Genomic DNA, 16808 nt, shown 5'->3' with positions numbered 1-16808 from the left:
CTGGGTGTTGCCGCAGCGACGCCGCGTCTGGGTACAGACCCAGAAGGAGTGAAAGCAGGGACTCAGACACACACCTGCCCCGCCATGCTCCCAGCTGATGCACGCGGCCAAGTGGCGGAGGCCACCCAAGGGTGCATCCGCGGTTGAGCACGTAGACGAGATGTGGTCTACGCGTATGACGGGATGTTATTCAGCCTTACAAACAAAGAAATTCTGCATTCAGGCTTTTCTAGGGTCCCCATCGGGCAGGTGACACCCTCCACTGAGCAGGACCTCCGTCTCCCGCTTGCCCCCGCGCCTTCCTCAGCAACAAGCGGGTCCACATGATTGGGGTGAGAACTGAGTCACGGGGGCAGGGGGCTCCCACCTTGTCCTAAAGGACCACGTTCCACGTGGCGGGCCAGAGGGAGCCGCTGGGGAAGGCAGCCGGAGACCAGCCGTGGTGCCCGTCCTGGGCTCAGGTCTCTGCCCGAAGGTAACCGGCCTCTGGTTTGGAGAAGCGGCCTCTCCCCAGCTGCTCCCTCCTTTGGGAGGGGCCCCGCCCCAGCCTCCACCTTGGCCCCCAGGGCCGCTCCTTCTTGTTTGCTGCCTCCTTCAAGGGCCTGGGGGCAGCTCTGGAGCTGGTCTCACTGCCTCTCAGCTCTCACCTCCCTCCCCAGCTCTGGACATCCTCGAGGCTGGGGGCTTAGCCGACCCGAGGGCCTCTGGGCCCGTCTCAGACCCGCCTGTGAGAAGCACCGCAGTCCTGCCGAAGGCGGAGTCAGGCCGCCTGCCCCCGCCCCCAGCAGCCCAGGCCTCACACCCCTGCCCGCCGCGGCCTAAGCGGCTCTGGGCTGCAGGCCTGGTGGGGCCGAGGCAGGTCGGGGTCCTCGGACTGACTTCCCAGCCTCCGTCTACTTCGTTTCTGGCCCTCGTTAAGCACACAGGGCCCCTGAATCTCGGTCTCAGAGCCGAGCACTGTGGGAAAGCTAACCCGGGGCAGTGGAGGCCCGGGTGACAGAGCCTCAGTCCTGCAGGACCCACGTGAGAAGTGTGGTGGCCTCTGACTGTCATGCCCCCCACCTGCCTCAGCAGAGGCCGCGGGGCCAGCCCTGCACCCGCCCCCCACCCCCCGGGGGCCGAGCCCGGCAGGAAGGGCACTAAAGCGTCCAGGAGACCTGAGCTTGACCGCCAGCCTCTCGCTTCCCACCATGCGCCGTCTGCAGAACTGGGAAAATGTCAGACTCCCCTGCGCACACCGTCCAGAAGTGGTGGCTTCTCTGTGTTTATTTCCAAGGTTCTATGAGGATGTGATAAAGCCTCATAGGGACAGTGAAAGGCAGCCCCCGAGACATCAGGGAAGGTCTTCGCGGGTGAGGCCCCCACCCCCACAGCCCCCAAGCTTCCTCCTGCCGCGCCCAGAGCTCAGCTTGCTCTGTCTGCGTGGATGGGATGGACGCATGGTCAGGAGTGCCTAGGCGGGTGGCTTGAGCCACGCCTCAGCGCAGCACCTCGGTGAAAAGCAGGATGGTGGGCTGCAGGGGAAGAGCTTCAGCCCCCGGAGCTGGAATCCCGGCCTCCTCGGGGTAGCTGTGCGGCCTTGGGCTTCGGCTTCCTCTTGTGTAAAATGGGGACAGTGACAGCCTCGCGGAGCAGCACGCTGGGTTGAGGGTTCGGGTGGGGGGGGGACAGTGCCCTCTACAGGCGGGGCCGAAGCTGGGAAATGACTGGTTTGTGCACCGGGCAGGACAGTGGGTCCTCGCCGTCCCTGGCCTGTGGTGCCAGGCCGGTCTCAGACGGCCCGCCTTGGGAGCAGGCCAGGCTTGGGTGGGCTGCCCTGGGCAGCAGGGGCAGCGCCTCTTAGTCCCTTGACCTTGGCGCCGGGCTCAGAGCCCACCAGGCACACACACTCCTGGGTCCCCTGAGCAGGATGGCAGGAGGCTTTCTTTTAGGGGTTGAGGGGCCCCTCCAGGGCGTCTGGCTGTGCCCGGGGGTGTGGACTGGCGCTCACGCCGTCTGCCCGCAGGGCTGTAGGGCTGGAGTGCAGGGGGCCCGGGCCTGAGCCTGTCCTCTCCTGCGTGGATCCTCCCGACAGGCACTGAGCACGTGCGGGCCTCGTGCTGGGAGCTGCAGAGCTTGGACAAGGCACTGTGTGGCCCCCACAGCGGGCCGTCCAGACGCCACCCCGGCAGTGGGAATTCCGCTCCCGGATGCCAGAGGTGGGCAGGAGCTGAGTGTGCGAGCCCTGAACACCCCAAAAAGTATGCTTCTGGAGGTGTTAACCCAGGGGTGTCAAAGCCCCATGCACCCTCTTTCTCTGCCACAACCTCCCCGCCACCGCCCACGCCCCCCCCCAGCACCAAGCCTTGCTCTGGGTCTTGGTGTCCTGCAAGCTGCCTGCAAAGTCAATGAACTCCCGTGCAACCCTGGGCAGAACTTTCCCAAACAGTCTGTTTCCCGACAGCCCCGAAGGGAACCGGCAGCTCTCTAGGGGAAGATCAGCTGTTACAGGCCTAAGCCCTGTCCAGGGAGCTGGCCTCAGCCTCAGCACAGGCTGCTTTCTATGGACCCCCAAGGGAAACGGGCACCACCGTCCCTCCCAGGACTGCCTGCCCCAGGACTACCGCTTTCCCCAAAGGCAACGGACTCTGCTGAAACTTGCTGCGGGGAAAGCCTGGACTCTTTCTTCGTGGGAGAAAACAATGAGAGGGCTGGCCCTCTGTGCAGCGGGAGGCTGGAGGGAGGGAGCTCCCTGGGCCCCCCACGGGCCCTGGCCCTGCCCCTGTCCTGCCCTCGTCCCCGCCAGCCCTGGAAGGGAGCTGCCCTCCCAGGGGACCTTCGGGCCCCCCAGCCCGCGGCCGGCTCCTCCCAACCTCCCCTGTAGACAGACGGCCCTGACAGCTGCGGTGCCTGACATCAGGAGGTCACCAGGTGGCTGGAGGGAGGGGGAGCCAGGGCCCCAGGCGTCACCGGCCGCCTTCACACGAAAAGCAGGGGGGTGCGAGCTGGGCTGGGAGACCCGGCGGCGGGCCTAGCGGGTGCAGGACAGGAAGGAGAGGTGGGGGAGGGGCGCTCTGAGCAGGGAGCAGGACACGCCCCCGATGCGTTCCCGGGAGATGATGGAACCCTGACCCGGGAGGAACAGACGCAGCCCGGGCCAGGCCGAGGGGAAGTGCCATCTTCTGAGGGGCTCCGCTCCACCCCCTGAGGCCGTCGGCACCCCAGGAGCTCAGTGGAGGCTGCGGAGGGAGTTCTGGCAGCCACACCCCTGCCCCCAGCCCAGCTGCTCCAGACACAGACCGTCGGGGGCTCACCGGGCTGCCCTGGGGAGGGTCAGCCGTCCCCCTGCTCTTGCTGTGGGGAAGGGGCACCTGTGCCTGAGCTCAAAGCCTGGTCACCCCTCCCCCCGGCTCCGGCCCCTCCCCTCCTGAGGCGGTCTCCCCCGGCTCCGCCTGCCCTCCGGGGCCTGCAGACCCCCCTCTTGCAGATGGTGATGGGTCACGGGAAAGACCGAGAGGACCGGGGTGGCCGTCTGCGTGAGCGCGCAGGGCACCGGTGGGCCGGGGGGCTCGGGGCAGCACGCGGAGTCGGGGGGGGGGGGCTCACTTTTGGGGACTTCCTGACAGACATGCACGTCCTTCCCTCTCCTGCTTTGGCAGTGGAAGTGGGACGTGCTCTCCCCTGTCCAATCAGACAAGACTCCCAGGGGAAGTAGCGCAAGGCCCAAGGCGGGGAAGGACACTGCGTCCCGTCCGCACCCGCCAAAGGCCTATCCCCTGGATGCTGACCCCGTGGAGGCACAGAGCAAAGTCATGAGGCTGAAGGTCCTGGAGGAGCGGGGGGCCAGGAGCTGTTTCTCACCCTGACCTTGACCCTGACCCTGGACCTAGGGCAGGTCCCTGCCATGTATCATAGGTCCTTAGAGGTTTCCCGAGGTCATCCTTTCCACTCCCCTCCGCAAGGAATTCCTAAACCACGCCTGTGGCTTCTCCTGACCAGAAAGCTCCTCTCAGAGGAAAAAAGCATCTCTGCGTCGTCTCATCCAGAGGCCTGTGGACCTTCGCTCCACGGAGGCCCCTAGTTCGGGTCCACCTAAACCCCTCTTCACCGTCAAGGGGCCTAGAGGCAGGAACACAGGCAGAGTCACCCCGGAGGGCACCAGGACGCACCCCCAGTTCTAGAAGCAGAAGCCGGCCTGGCCTCGCCCCAGATGAGCAAGGAGGAGGCAGCGTGCTCTGTGCCGAGGAGCTTGGCTCCACAGACGCTCAGCCCTGGGAGGACTGGGCTGCCTCTCCTTTTAAGGCAACGTCTGCGCTCTGGGTGTGGGCGGGCGGGTGCGGGCCGGGCCCCAGCCCCCCTCATTCCTGGCTATTTGGAGGAAACGGTGATTAATCAGCACCCTCCATCCCCCCCCCGCCCCCCGCCTGTTTCTCATTAGGTTCTTTTTAAAGGGTTGGCGCACCCCCTGCAGAGCAGATGCCAGCACCAGGACCCAGTGTGGGGGAGCACCTAAGGGGGGAGTCCTGCTGAAGACAAGGGGAGGGGCGGGAGAGGGTTCGAACCTTGAAGACCGGAGTGAGGGGCTGGTGTGGGCAGGAGCGGAGGCGGGGTGCAGGGCTCGCGGGCAGCAGCGGGGGAGCCCCCCCCCCCCGTGGGCAAGGTCAGAGGTTACACCCTCTGGGGGCCGCCAGTGAGCCGGGTCTGAAGCCCGGGGAAGACGTCATCCTCTCGGATCACCAGTTCCCTCCAAGTGAGGCCCGTGGGCAGTGCGGGAACCTTGCGGAGGGCGGCGGGGCCACGGACCGTGTGCACGTGTGGGCCGTGGCCCCAGCCTCACCCCCAGCTCCTCGAGCGGGGGCACCTGTGACGGAACCACGCGGAACGCGGGCGGCCAGGGAGGGCCAGGAGGGCTCCCTGGCCAGACGCTGGGTGGCTCGTCAGGGCTGGCCCACCGGGCTCCTCACGGGCCTCGAATCTGCCAGCCCCTCTCTCCCTTTCGAAGCGAGGCACGGTCACCACCCTCCTGCCCCAGCCCTGGGAGCTGCTCTGAAGGGTCGTCCCGGTTCCGGGAGCCGGCGTGAGTGGGGGAGCTCTGTGCCCCACGGGTCCTGAGTCCCTGCGGCGCCGCGCACCTGGGACCTCGGGGCAGGAGGAGGGAGGGTGCATTCCAAGGCCCTGGCTCACCAGGCCCCGGGCCCCAGCCGCCTGACGGGATGCTGGCCCTGGAGCCAAGGACGCCTGCTGCTGAGTCAACCCCGGGGCCGGTCCCCGAGGGCGTGTGTTTGTGGTCCAGGTACACACCGTTTCCATAGGACCAACCGGCGCTCCACTCCCTCCAGGACACGGGGGTGCGGGGGGGGGGGTGAGGAAGGGCCCCCCGGCTCCTGAGAGAAAGGACGCCTCCCAACAGTCGGGCCAAAGTCTCTTCCTGTTAAGGACCTTCAGAAGAACGTCGGGGTGTCCCTGGGGGCCGGCTGCTCTGGCGTCGATCACAATTGGACAGAGGTAAATCTAATATCTCCTCTCAGGCAATTCAGCTGCTCTCGCGGCTCAGGCTTCCTGCCTCCAGCCCCGCGCAGCAGCGCCCCCCACGGCCCCCACATCCCAGCACGGGTCGGCTCTCCCGCGGTCCGCTGACCGGGTGGGTCCCAGGCTCCGCGTGGCGGGGCTGGTCCTTCGCAAAGTGCTCACTGAAAAATAAGGGAAATAACGCGGGCTTTTCAAACAGCCACGTGTATTAGAGGTAAAGGCGTCTACCGTCCTTCTTTTCCTACTGTCGGCTCCTTCTCGTTTCAATGACACGAGGGTGGCAGACAGAATTTACAAATATTCCTAACTCATGAAATAAAACGTAAGCAGTCCTTTGTTGGTCCCTCCTACCTTTTTCTCCTTTGAAAAGGTCTTGGCTGTAAAACCCCAGGATCTGAGAATCACGGACCGGCTCCAGGAAGCCAGGGCAAGGCCTGGGGCTCCCGCCCGGAGCAGAGGAAGAGAGGGCGCCCAGGAGCCCAGAGAGCAAAGCCACTGGGGTTTTAACGAATATCGCAAAAAATCAAATTGAATGCAAAAAAGCCAAGATGGATGAAAATCTAAAATTTTAAAGACAGGACAAGTGTCTCTAAAGGTCCTGGGCAGGGTCCACCTTCCCAGTCACCCGCGACAGAGGAGGGCAGCTCAGGCTCGGAGGTCCTCCGGGGAGGGACGGCCACAGCCACCCAGGAGTTCCCTCTGGGGCCTCACGACCCCGAGGTTCTGGGAGTCCAACGTGAGCTCGGTCTCCGCACGTGACCCCCGAGCCCCCGCAGGGCGTCCCCAGCGGAGACCGTCCGGAGGCTCGGGCGGTTACGTGAGTGACTCCTGCGCTGTCCCCAGGCTCCTTCCTCGCCCTCTGTAGCCAGCTCTTCATGTTTATTTTTCTTTCCCGAATTCTTAGGAGGACAAGCAAGTGGAGACCAAGACCGACGCCAAGAAGGGGGAGGAAAGGGGCAGAGATGCCAGCAAAAAGCCCCCAGGCCCCAAGCGGGACTCAGACCTGGCCAAGGAGCCAAAGAAAGGCGTTTTGAAGAAAAGCTTCTCGAGAGACAAGGACGAAGCCGACAGCAAAAGCGCAGAGAAGCCCAAGGAGGAGAAGCTGGTCCGGGGCCTCGAGAAGGGCCGGGTCAGGGCCGCAGTGGACAAGAAGGAGGCCGGGAAGGAGGGGCGGGCGCAGGAGGGGCCGGCAGCCCCCAGGAAGGACGGGGAGAAGCCGGGCAGCGTGGGCAGAGACAAGGCTAAGAAAGGAGAGGAGAAGAAGGAGGCCGCGGGCAAGCGGGAGGAGGCCGAGAAGGTGAAAGGCGGGAAGGACACGGACGCCCGGACGGTCGGCCAGGAGGCCAAGAGAGGGGGCAGGGACAGGGCCACCAGGCCGGAGGCCCAGAAGGCTAAAGCGGAGGAGCCCCGCCATGCGAAGGCCCCCCGAGAGGAGAGCGAGACCCCGGCTCCGGAGAGACCCGCCCCCGGAGCCCCCGCCGAGCCCGCCGACGGGCCCGCCAAGGCCGAGGAGGAGGCGGCCCCCAGCATCTTTGACGAGCCCCTGGAGAGGGTGAAGAGCAACGACCCGGAGGTGACCGAGGTCAACGTGAACAACTCGGACTGCATCACCACCGAGATCCTGGTGCGCTTCGCGGAGGCGCTGGAGTTCAACACGGCCGTCAAGGTCTTCGCCTTGGCCAACACGCGGGCGGACGACCACGTGGCCTTCGCCGTGGCCATCATGCTCAAGGCCAACAAGACCCTCACCAGCCTGAACCTGGACTCCAACCACATCACCAGCAAGGGCATCCTGGCCATCTTCCGGGCCCTCCTGCAGAACAGCTCGCTGACCGAGCTCCGCTTCCACAACCAGCGCCACATCTGCGGCGGCAAGACCGAGATGGAGATGGCCAAGCTGCTCAAGGAGAACACCACGCTGCTGAAGCTGGGGTACCACTTCGAGCTGGCCGGGCCCCGCATGACCGTCACCAGCCTGCTCAGCCGCAACATGGACCGGCAGCGGCAGAGGCGGCTGCAGGAGCAGCGGCAGGCGCAGGGGGCGCCCCCGCCAGGGCCCCCCGCCCGGGGCGCGCCCAGGCCCCCCCCGCAGCCGTCCCCCAAGGCCGCGCCCAAGAACTCGCCCCGGAAGGGGGGCGCCCCGGCCGCGCCGCCCCCGCCCCCGCCCCCCCTGGCCCCCCCGCTCCTCGTGGAGAACCTGAGGAACTCGCTCTCGCCGGCCACCCAGCGGAAGATGGGCGACAAGGTCCTCCCGGCCCAGGAGAAGAACTCCCGGGACCAGCTGCTGGCCGCCATCCGCTCCAGCAACCTCAAGCAGCTCAAGAAGGTGAGGCTGGGGGCGCCGCCGCAGGGCGGAGCTGGGCGGGGGGCTCGCTCATCTCACCGCCCTCCACCCCAGGCCGGCCGCCCTGCATCTCCCCCCGGGGAGTCTGTCCTTCCCCTCGGGAGCTCCCGTGAGCCCCTCACCCTGCTCCCCCCAGAAATGGAGAAACAGCTTCCGCCCCTCCCCCGTTCCCCAAACCCACACAGCCCTTGCTTTCCTAATTCCCTCTTGGGGGCAGGCAGCCAAGTCCTGCAGGTCAGTTTCTCACAAAGGTCTCTGGGAGACAGTCTGTCCCCTGCTTCTCAAGGCTCGGCCTCCCTGGGTGGCAGCATCGTGGCCCTCTGCCCAGCTGACCCCACCCTGACACGGTCACACACAGCCTCAGCTGTAACTCCAGGGACATGTGATGGCATCCAGGTCTCACGGAAAAGAGAAAAAGCTTCCTCTGTCCACACCTCATCTCTTCGAGAGCCCAGCAGGAAGGGAGGTGAGAGGGATTCCAGAGGCCCCGCTGGGCTCCCTCCTCTAAACCCTGTCTGCTCTGCCCGGACAGGTGGAGGTGCCCAAGCTGCTGCAGTAGGACCGGCCGCAGGCGCCGTCCGCAACGCCACGCCTGCCCAGGCCCCGCTTCCCAGGGCCGCACAGACACTGCCCGCCACGCCGGCTGACCTGCTCTGGACGTCCCTGCCCTGCCGTGGGAGACCTGGAGGCCTGGGCCAGCTCTGGGAAGGATGCCTTCTCTCCTCGCTTTCCATTTCTTGTCTCTGAGGCTCTCCACAAATGTCTCATACCTGGAGCTGAGGTTTCTGGACAAGAAGAGTCCTTTTAGCATGTGACTGAGAAGACGGCACGCCTGGGGCCCTTGTGTGGCCGGCAAGCTGCCGACGGCCTAGGGTCCAGGGAAGATGCCCCCCAGGGACCACGTGACCAGCCTGCCCCCCCCCCCCCCCGGGGCCGGGATTCAGGCCTCTGAGGAGCCCTCGGGGCAAGGCCGTGGGGCTGGTGGTGCTCCGTGTGGGGCAAGGGTGGAAGACTGGAGGATGGAGGGTCCAGGGGGAGAGGGAGGAGGGGCTGAGGACACCCTCGAGCCCCTCCCCACTAGTCAGTGGACAAGGCAGGAGCAGCAGGCCTGGTGGGGGGGCGAGCTCCAGACGTGAGGAGAGGACAGACAGCAGCTGGACCTGAAGGTTTGATGCCAAAGCAGACATTTCCTCACAGCCACCTGCTGCTGTATAAATAGCCGTGTATCTGTTTTTCCATAAGATTTTGATAATATATACAAGCCTTCAGCTGTGAGTGGCTGTGCCCACCTCTGTGCTGTCCCGAGGGTCCCGGTGCTCACCCGGGCTCCCGGGAGGGCCCCAGACACTCAGGCTCCCTGCCGCGCCCCCAGGGTGCACCAGCTCCCATCCACAGCGAGCACCCGCGAGGGAAGGGCTCAGGGGGCAGCGCTCCCGCTGAGCTGGCCGTGCAGGCCTCAGGCTCGACAGGCAGAGCCGCCCGGGGGTGCAGCGTGGAGCGCGGGCGGGGACGGCCGCACTGGGCGCCTTCCGGCCGCGGCCCCAGCACGCGTGCAGGCGGGCTCGGCCCGCGCCCCCCAGCCCCCGGGCAGCAGCGCCCAGGCTGCGCCCCCGGCCCGCGCCCCCCAGCCCCCACCCATCAGAGGCAGCTCCGCTCCAAGGTGCTGACCCGGTCCCTGCGGCGGCGCCCCCTGGGTCTGGGTCGGGCGCCGGCTTCCTTGCGGCTTCCCGGCGGCAGGCTGGCGGCGGGGCGGCCCTGCTCGGCCGCGGGACCCCGAGCTAGAGATGGGGCGGAGAGCTCAGACCCCGGGGCGCGCCCTGAGCGCTCCGCCACCCCTGCCCCCAGAGACCCCGCCGGGGCCGGGCCGCAGGGGGACGCCGCCGCCCCCGCGCTACGCGCCGCGAGTCTGCGGGCCGGCCCGACGTCACCTCCGCTCCGCAGACGAAGCCCGGCCCAGAGACGGCGATCCCCAGGCCGCGGACACACAGCTCGTCCGCGGCCCGCGGGTGCAGGGGCTCCGGACGCCTCAGCCGCCCCGCCCACCAGGGCCCGCATCCCGGAGCTCCAGCTGCCCCTGCCCTTCAGGGCGCGACACCCTCAGCTCCAGAGGCGCCCGCGGACCCGCACCTCGGCGGTCCCGGGCGGCCGGGGCCCCGCCCCCGCGCGCCCCGCCCCGCCCCCGCGCGCCCCGCCCATCCCTCCGCCCCCGCCCCGCCCCCGAGGCCGATGACGCCATCCCTTCCGAGCCCGGGGCGGGGGCGCAACGCCACCTGGCGGACACCGCGGCCCCGGGCCGCCCGCGCGTCACGCTCCGAGCCCGGCGGGTGGGCGGCTGGACCGGGCGCGGCCCCCCTGCGCGGAGGCCCGGGGCGGGGCGGCCCGGAGCATCCTGCGGTCGCGGGCGCTCTGGCCTCCGCCGCATGGAGGGGAGGGGCCGCGCGCGGGGCAAACGACCTGGCGGCGGACGGGTCCGGATTCAGGCCCGGGCTGGCTGCCCACCTGGGCCGGGAGGCTCCCCCGGGCCCTGCGGCCGCCGCGCCCCCCCCAACCCCCTCCCGGGGCCCCGCCGATCCCCCCGCCCCGCCTCCTGTCGCGGGAGGTCCGGGCCGGCGTGGGGACCGAGGCCGCCCAGGTGGCTTCCGAAAGACGCACAGGATCCGGACGCGGGGGCCCCAGCCAGATCGCCGCGTGCCGGCCGCTGCGGGGAGCGCGTGGGGCCCTCGGCCGCCTCGCCCGCGCGCTGCCCGCCCTCCGCGGCCGCGCACCTCCTCCCCGCCCCCGGCCCCGTCTCCGGGCTCGCCCCCCGCTTTACGCCACGCGCCCGCCCGCCCTGCAGCCTCCCCCGCTTCCTGGCCCCCTCCCCGCAGGCGCTCCCCTTTCCTGGCTCGGCTGTGCTTCCAGGTGCCCGGGCCCGGGCCCGCGCCCCGCCTTCCGGCTCCGGGCTCGGCCTCCCAGCACCGAGGCGCTGCCCGCCGCCCCCGTGTAAAACGCTCCTCTTCCCCATCTCGGCTCCCCAGGCCTCGCGTCAGGGTCCGCGCTGGTGCCCCCCAGCCTGGCAGGACCCCACGTACACCGCTGCCGACCCGATCCCTGAGGGCCACGGCTCCTCCCACCCCACGCCACCCTGTAGGGTGACTGCTGGTCTTCAGGGGTGCTGGTGGAGGAGCAGCTGTGCCCTGTCCCCAGGTGATGAGCTGGGTCCCAGAGAACTTGGCACTTTTGGCGAGGTACAGGGTGCTGCCTTGTTTCAGAGACTAGAAAACGTGAGGGAGTCTGCTCCCAACATGTGAACACTCCGCTGTCACAGTTTCTCCCTTTTTCTTAGAATTCTCTTATTTTCAGTGCTTTGCAGAGTTAATGGATTGGAATATGTTGGGGGGGGGTGGATTATGGGAGGCAGCTCTGATTGGGATAAACCTGCCTCCCATCCCAGACTACAGAGCAATTTTTAATTGACCCCAGGGCATTTGATTTAAGGATAATTAATTCTGACTGCCATGGCCTTGTATTCATTTACACCTCATTTCTTTGGGAAACTCAGAAATCTTATCCTGCAGACCTTCCCCACCTCCCAGCTTCAGGAGAGAGAGAGGGGGGCCTGTCCAAACCTTGTGATGACCTGGCGACCGCTTCTCCCAGGGGCAGACCTCTGCCCTGGCCCCAAAACAGCTGGCCCAGGAGTGCCCCCCTCTGGGCGGTGTGAGGAGAGCCTGCACTGGGCCCTGGCATGGTGAGCAGGATGGCCATGCAGACGAGGCTGCAGGGGCCCAGGGGGGCAGCAGGTTGCAGTGGGGCCGGAGACGGCGGAGGGAGGGAAGGCGGAAGAGCAGGGGGCTTGGGAAGGGGAAGATGGCCAACTGCATGGTTTTCCAAGCTGAGTTGGCACTTTCCCAACTTGAATTAAAAACTATAAAGCTTCCTTTCCTGGCTCTATCACCATGTCTTTAGGAGGCGAGGTAAGGGAGGCGGGGAGGGGACCTGCCTGGCCCAGTGGAGGCACAGAGGTGGGCCTGGGGGCCTCGCGCCTTGGGCTCCCCTGAGGCTCCAAGGCAGCTTGACAGTGCCTCTCAGCTGCGGGTCCAAGGACCTCTGATGGGGAAGGGTGGACCTGACCAAGTTTCCTGTACACGGTTCACCTTCAGGACAGCCCTGAGGCAGGGTCCCCATTCCACAGATAAGGAAGCTGAGACCTGGTGACCTTGGGAGACACACCCAGGTCAGATGGTGGCGGGGAGGCGGTGCCTTTGGGCCGCTGTCGGTGCCTCACAGGCCAGGCCCTTTTTGCGGAATCTGTAACCAACAAGCACCCTGTTCCCTGCTGTGGCAAGATTCCCTCCCCCCCCCCGCCCTGCCCCCGCCCGAGGAGCCCTCAGCCTGGGGGCCTCTGCCTGTGCTCCAGCCCTGGCACCTGCCTCTCCCCCATCCAGGGACGTGGGGCTGCGGAAGGTGTGGACGGCCCAGTGACACGACTGACACAAGTTCCATCCTTACAACTTTAATCCCGTAGCTGGAGCGCTGCCCGCGGGGGCCCTGGGAGGAGGGCTTCTGCCCGCTGCAGGTGGAGCCCCCCAGCCCCACCCCAGCCCACAGTGGGCAAACAGGAGGGGCCCAGCCTTCCTGGCTGGGGTGCTGGGAGGAGGACTATAGGAAAGCAGGGGCTGGGACCCAGGCTTTCCTGTCCTTCCCCCGCCCCTGATAAAAATAGTCCACACACCCAGGCCCTCCCCACCCACCCCTCATTCACGGCCAAGTTCCAGCTCAGCTCCTGTTGCTCCTCCCTGGGGCTCTGTTCCCAGAAGGTCTCAGGGCGTGGCTTGGTGGGGGGCCTGGCGAGTAGAGGACCCTGCCCACCCCCAGGGCCGGGTGGAGGTTCAGGAGGGGACATCCCTGAGGGATGGCAGAGACACAGCTGGCTCCTCAGGCTCCCGGGTAGGAGGGCTGGGGTGGTACGTATGGGGGAGGAGCTGCCAAGGAGACAGGATGAGGATCAGGGGGGCACAGGAAGATGCCAAGAAGCCCCAAGCCCGGGGCATGCAGGGCCCATGGGGCAGAGCTGGCTGGAGGTCTGGGAGGAGGACTGGGGTGCGAGGGGCAGGGTGGGGGCAGGCAGGGACAAAGGACTCCCTTACCTGCAGGGTTGTAGACAGGGGGCCCCGCCGGGTAGAGTGGATACTGGGGCGCAGGACCACCAGCTGGGTACATGAAGCCGGGCTGTGGGGGTGCAGGGCCGGCTTTGGGGTCCTGGGGGTACGGGTACACCGGCTGCACCGGGATGCCTGTCATTGGGATCTCCTGGCCTAGTTGGGGGACAAGGACCAGCACTCAGGGCTCTGCTCCCAGGAAGCTGCGTCCTCCGGCCCAGGCAGCCCCGCCACCTCTGCTCCCAGACCCTGCTTGGCCGAGTCCAGCAGCGAGCCTGCAGTTGCCCCTGCTGGTCAGTCTGGGTTCAGCACTTTGTTCCCTCAGGGGGTTTCAGAGATGTGCTGGGCCAGAGAGCACCTGGGGAACATTCCACCTGGGCAAGGAGATGGCAGCTCTGGGGCTGGAATCTTGCAACCCAGCAGAGCTGCCTGCAGGTGGGTCCTCCCCCCGCTGCTCCCCCACACAGGGTCACTGTTCCCACGCCCACCAGGTCTGCGTCTGGCCAGGCAGAGCCCCAGCACCCCACGATGCTCCCACTCCAGGCCCCGCCCCCGTGCTGCTGAGAGCCACGTGCTTGCACAGACCCAGGGCACACACACCGATGCCGCCAGTCCGGTGTCCACAGGTGCCCCTGCCCGCTCCCGTTTCTGGGTTACGTGCTGGTAGGTGTGTGTCCGGAAGCACACGCTGCGGCGCAACCACACCTCCCTGACTCCTGCCGCCCACCGTGGGGCTCCGCCCAGCCCGGCTCAGGCTCCCTGGCCCCGGCCCGCAGGGACGCACCTTCGAAGGGGCTCTGCAGCTGCTGGCGCCGGCGGTACAGGTAGCAGCAGGAGCAGAGGAAGCAGCAGATGGTGGTGGCGACCACGGCCACGAAGAGGATGACGGCAGAGGCGATGCCAGCTATGGTCTTAGGACTTGGACAAAGAACAGGTCCTCTCAGCTCCCAGCCTCCGGCGGGGGGCCCCACCACGCGGACGCTGATGCTGCGCGGGGACCCTGGCCAGCAGGGGTGCGCTCCCGGTGGGCTCGGCCCGACCAGACCCGCGGGGGGAGATCTCAGAGGGCCGTACTTCCCGGAAGGCCCGGCAGCCTGCTGGCCAGCGAGCAGCTGGTAGGGATGTGCAGTGCGCCCCACGTGCATGACTTAACCGGTTAGACTCCAACGCAGGAGCCCTGAAAGGTCCCCCCGGGAAGTGATCCAGAGCTGTTTTCCCAGGTCCCACGTCAATCAGATTCCCTAACCTGTGGCGTCCCCTCCAAAAAGGAGTTTGAAAACCACACATTGTGGCACCCCTCCCCCACCGCGCTTCATGACGAGGAAACGTGACCCACCCGGGACGTGTCCTCCCCAAGATCACGCAGCTGGGGGGCCGGGGACCTGGGAAGCAGAGCGGCCCCGCGGCCTTGCGGCCAGAACTCCGCCGCGCCCGGGCGCCGGCCCCGCCCCTGCCCTCCCCGCGCAGGCCCGGGCCGAGGGCAGGGCTCGCCCGGCTAGCGGTGACCGCAGGACGGTAACTGGCCGGCGCCCCTGGAGCTCCCCTGCCACAGCGCCGCTGCGTGCCCAGGCCGGAGCCCCGGGTGCGGGCTGCGAGCGCGGAGGCGGGCACGGGGGAGAGGCCGGAGCCCACCTGAAGGCCAGGCAGTGCTTCTGCTGCCTCTCGGTGATGAGCAAGCTCAGGTCCCGGCAGCAGTAGCGCTGGTAGCAGGTCCCGCAGCAGTGGGTGAAGAACTCGCAGCTGAAGCCCGGATGCCAGGAGCCATTCCGGTCCAGGTACCACAGGCAGTCCTCGCCGGCCAGCGCTGCGGGCAGGGGCGGAGGTGCCCAGGGGCCACGGGTCGGGGCTCGGGCCGCCCCGCTCCCACTCCCCGGAGCTCCACCCTGTCCCTGCGCCCGGGGCGGCCCCCGCCCAGCCCCCGCCGCCCTCCTCGCCCTACGCAGGGGCGCGGGCTCCCCCAGGCTCCCCGGGGCCGCGCGCCGAGGCCTGCCCCCCGCGCCCGCGCCCCCGGCCCTTACCCAGGGGCGCCCCCAGCACGAGGAGCGCGATCGCGGCGAGCGGCGCGGCCCCGCGGAGCCCGGCGGGCGGCATGGCGGGGCGCGGGGAGCGGCGCGGGGCGCGCAGGACGACGCCGGCCGCCCAGCTCCGCGGGGCCAGCGCGCCCGCCGGCTCCGCTCCGCCCGCTCGGGGCGGGGCTCGGCCCGTCGGCGCTGCCCCTGCCCCCCGCGCCCCGCCCCGGACACGCCCCGGGCACGCCCCGCGCGGGCTGCTGCGCGGAGCCCCCCGGGCCCGGGGGCGGCGGGGCGCTGCGGCCGGCCCTCCTGGGCCTGCGCCCGCCCCCTGCCTCGGCCCCATCGGCGCCCTGGCCCCCAGAAGCCCTGGTGCTGGTGCCGCCTCCGCGGGCTCGGGCGCCGGGGCCAACCCTGACCTTCCCTGTGCGGGACCTCCGCTGGCCCAGTGTCCAGCCCAGGACGTCCTGCGGCGGCGGCAGGAGAGCAGGGAGGCCGGGAGCCACCCCGCCCCCACCCCGGAACACAGGCGCCCATTGAGACGCAGCTCAGAGCAGCTTTGTCCCCGCCGGGACCGCAGGCCTGGACCCTGGCAGCTGTGCTGGCTCGCTGAGTGGCTCCTTCCCCCTCCGGGCAGACAGCGCTGGCCTGCGCCGGCCTAGGGCCTCACCCGTCGGGATGGCAGGCCGCGGGGGTCACCTGGGGCCCATCCAGGCCGCGCTCGTGACAGTGAAAACTCCTTTCTTCACAGAGCAGCCCTGCAGAGGGACTGCAGTAGCAGGAGAGCACAGGCAGGCGCCCCCCCCCGCCCCCCAGAGGGGCTCATCCATCTCCTTACAAATCTGTGCTGAGTGTTGGGGGCTGGGCCCCTGCTCGGAGCCCCCTGCCCAGGACCGTGCAGGGCACCAAGCTGGGGAGAGAATCCAAAGCCTGGCTCAACCCCTCCGTGTGCCGCCCTCAGGGCGCTCAGGCGAAACCAGGCTCGCTGGTGGTCTCAGTCCATGTTACACACAGAGAAGCTAGGACTCGAGATCTGAAAGATTCCTTCAAGGCTGTGGAGCCAGGGAGCGGCAGGACCACTCTCCATGCAGGTGGCTTCGCTGCTGTGTGGGAGAAGGTGTTTGCAAACGATATATCCAGCAAGCGTTAATATACAAAATAGACAAAGAACTCATACAACTCGACACCAGAGAACAAACAAAAAACAACCCGACTGAAAAATGGGCAGAAGACCCGAATAGACATTTTTCCAAAGAAGACATATAGCTGGACGACAGACACACGGAAAGATGCTCCATGTCACTCATCACCAGGGCAACGCAAATCAAAACCACCATGAGATGTCACCTCACACCTGTCGGGATGGCTGTCAACAAAAAGGCCACAAGTGACACATGTGTTGGTGAGGATGCGGAGAAAAGGGAACCCTTGAACACTGTTGGTGGGAATGTACGTTAGTGTGGGCACGGTGGAAAACAGGGTGGCGTTTCCCCAAACTAAGGCCACAGAAGCACCATACGATTCAGCACTTCCACTCCCGGGTATTTGCCTGAAGGAACTGAAAACACGAATTTGAAAAGATACCCGCACCCTTACATTCACTGCAGCGCTATTCACAACAGTCGGAGTATGGGAGCCACCTAAGTGTCCATCCACAGGTGAGTAGACAAGATGTGCTGTACATGCACAATGGCGTACTACTCAGCCATAAAACAGAATGAAAATTTGCCCCTTACAACAACATGGCTGGACTTGGAAGGTATTACCCTAAGTTAAATAAGTAAGACAGAGAAAGACAAATACTGT

The 16808-nt window shown here is 67.2% G+C and overlaps 3 protein-coding genes across 3 annotated transcripts in view; 2 read left to right on the top strand and 1 right to left on the bottom strand.

Moving 5' to 3' along the window:
* LMOD1 (leiomodin 1) overlaps positions 1-9127 on the top strand; it is a 28808-nt gene extending 19681 nt beyond the window's left edge. The window contains exons 2-3 of the mRNA XM_057728185.1: positions 6413-7834; positions 8385-9127. Of these exons, the coding sequence (XP_057584168.1) occupies positions 6413-7834; positions 8385-8411 (1449 nt within the window). The 3' untranslated portion in view covers positions 8412-9127. The remainder of the gene's footprint in view (positions 1-6412; positions 7835-8384) is intronic.
* LOC130848880 (basic proline-rich protein-like) lies at positions 8737-12316 on the top strand. Its single transcript, XM_057727255.1, has 5 exons — positions 8737-8850; positions 9225-9986; positions 10075-10978; positions 11492-11582; positions 12280-12316. Exons 1-5 carry the CDS (start codon positions 8737-8739, stop codon positions 12314-12316), a joined length of 1908 nt encoding a protein of 635 aa, XP_057583238.1.
* Positions 12317-12339: 23 nt separating this feature from the next.
* SHISA4 (shisa family member 4) lies at positions 12340-15147 on the bottom strand. The gene is made up of 5 exons (XM_057728090.1): positions 15012-15147; positions 14626-14797; positions 13778-13911; positions 12982-13149; positions 12340-12816 (listed from the first exon to the last, which is right to left on the bottom strand). The coding sequence occupies exons 1-5, from the start codon at positions 15082-15084 to the stop codon at positions 12770-12772; spliced, it is 594 nt and encodes a 197-aa protein (XP_057584073.1). The 5' UTR covers positions 15085-15147; the 3' UTR covers positions 12340-12769.
* Between the last annotated feature and the right edge of the window lie 1661 nt (positions 15148-16808).

This window comes from Hippopotamus amphibius, chromosome 3 (genome assembly GCF_030028045.1).
Source record: "Hippopotamus amphibius kiboko isolate mHipAmp2 chromosome 3, mHipAmp2.hap2, whole genome shotgun sequence".
Classification (NCBI taxonomy): Eukaryota; Metazoa; Chordata; class Mammalia; order Artiodactyla; family Hippopotamidae; genus Hippopotamus; species Hippopotamus amphibius.
This window is presented reverse-complemented; position numbering and strand designations above follow the sequence as displayed.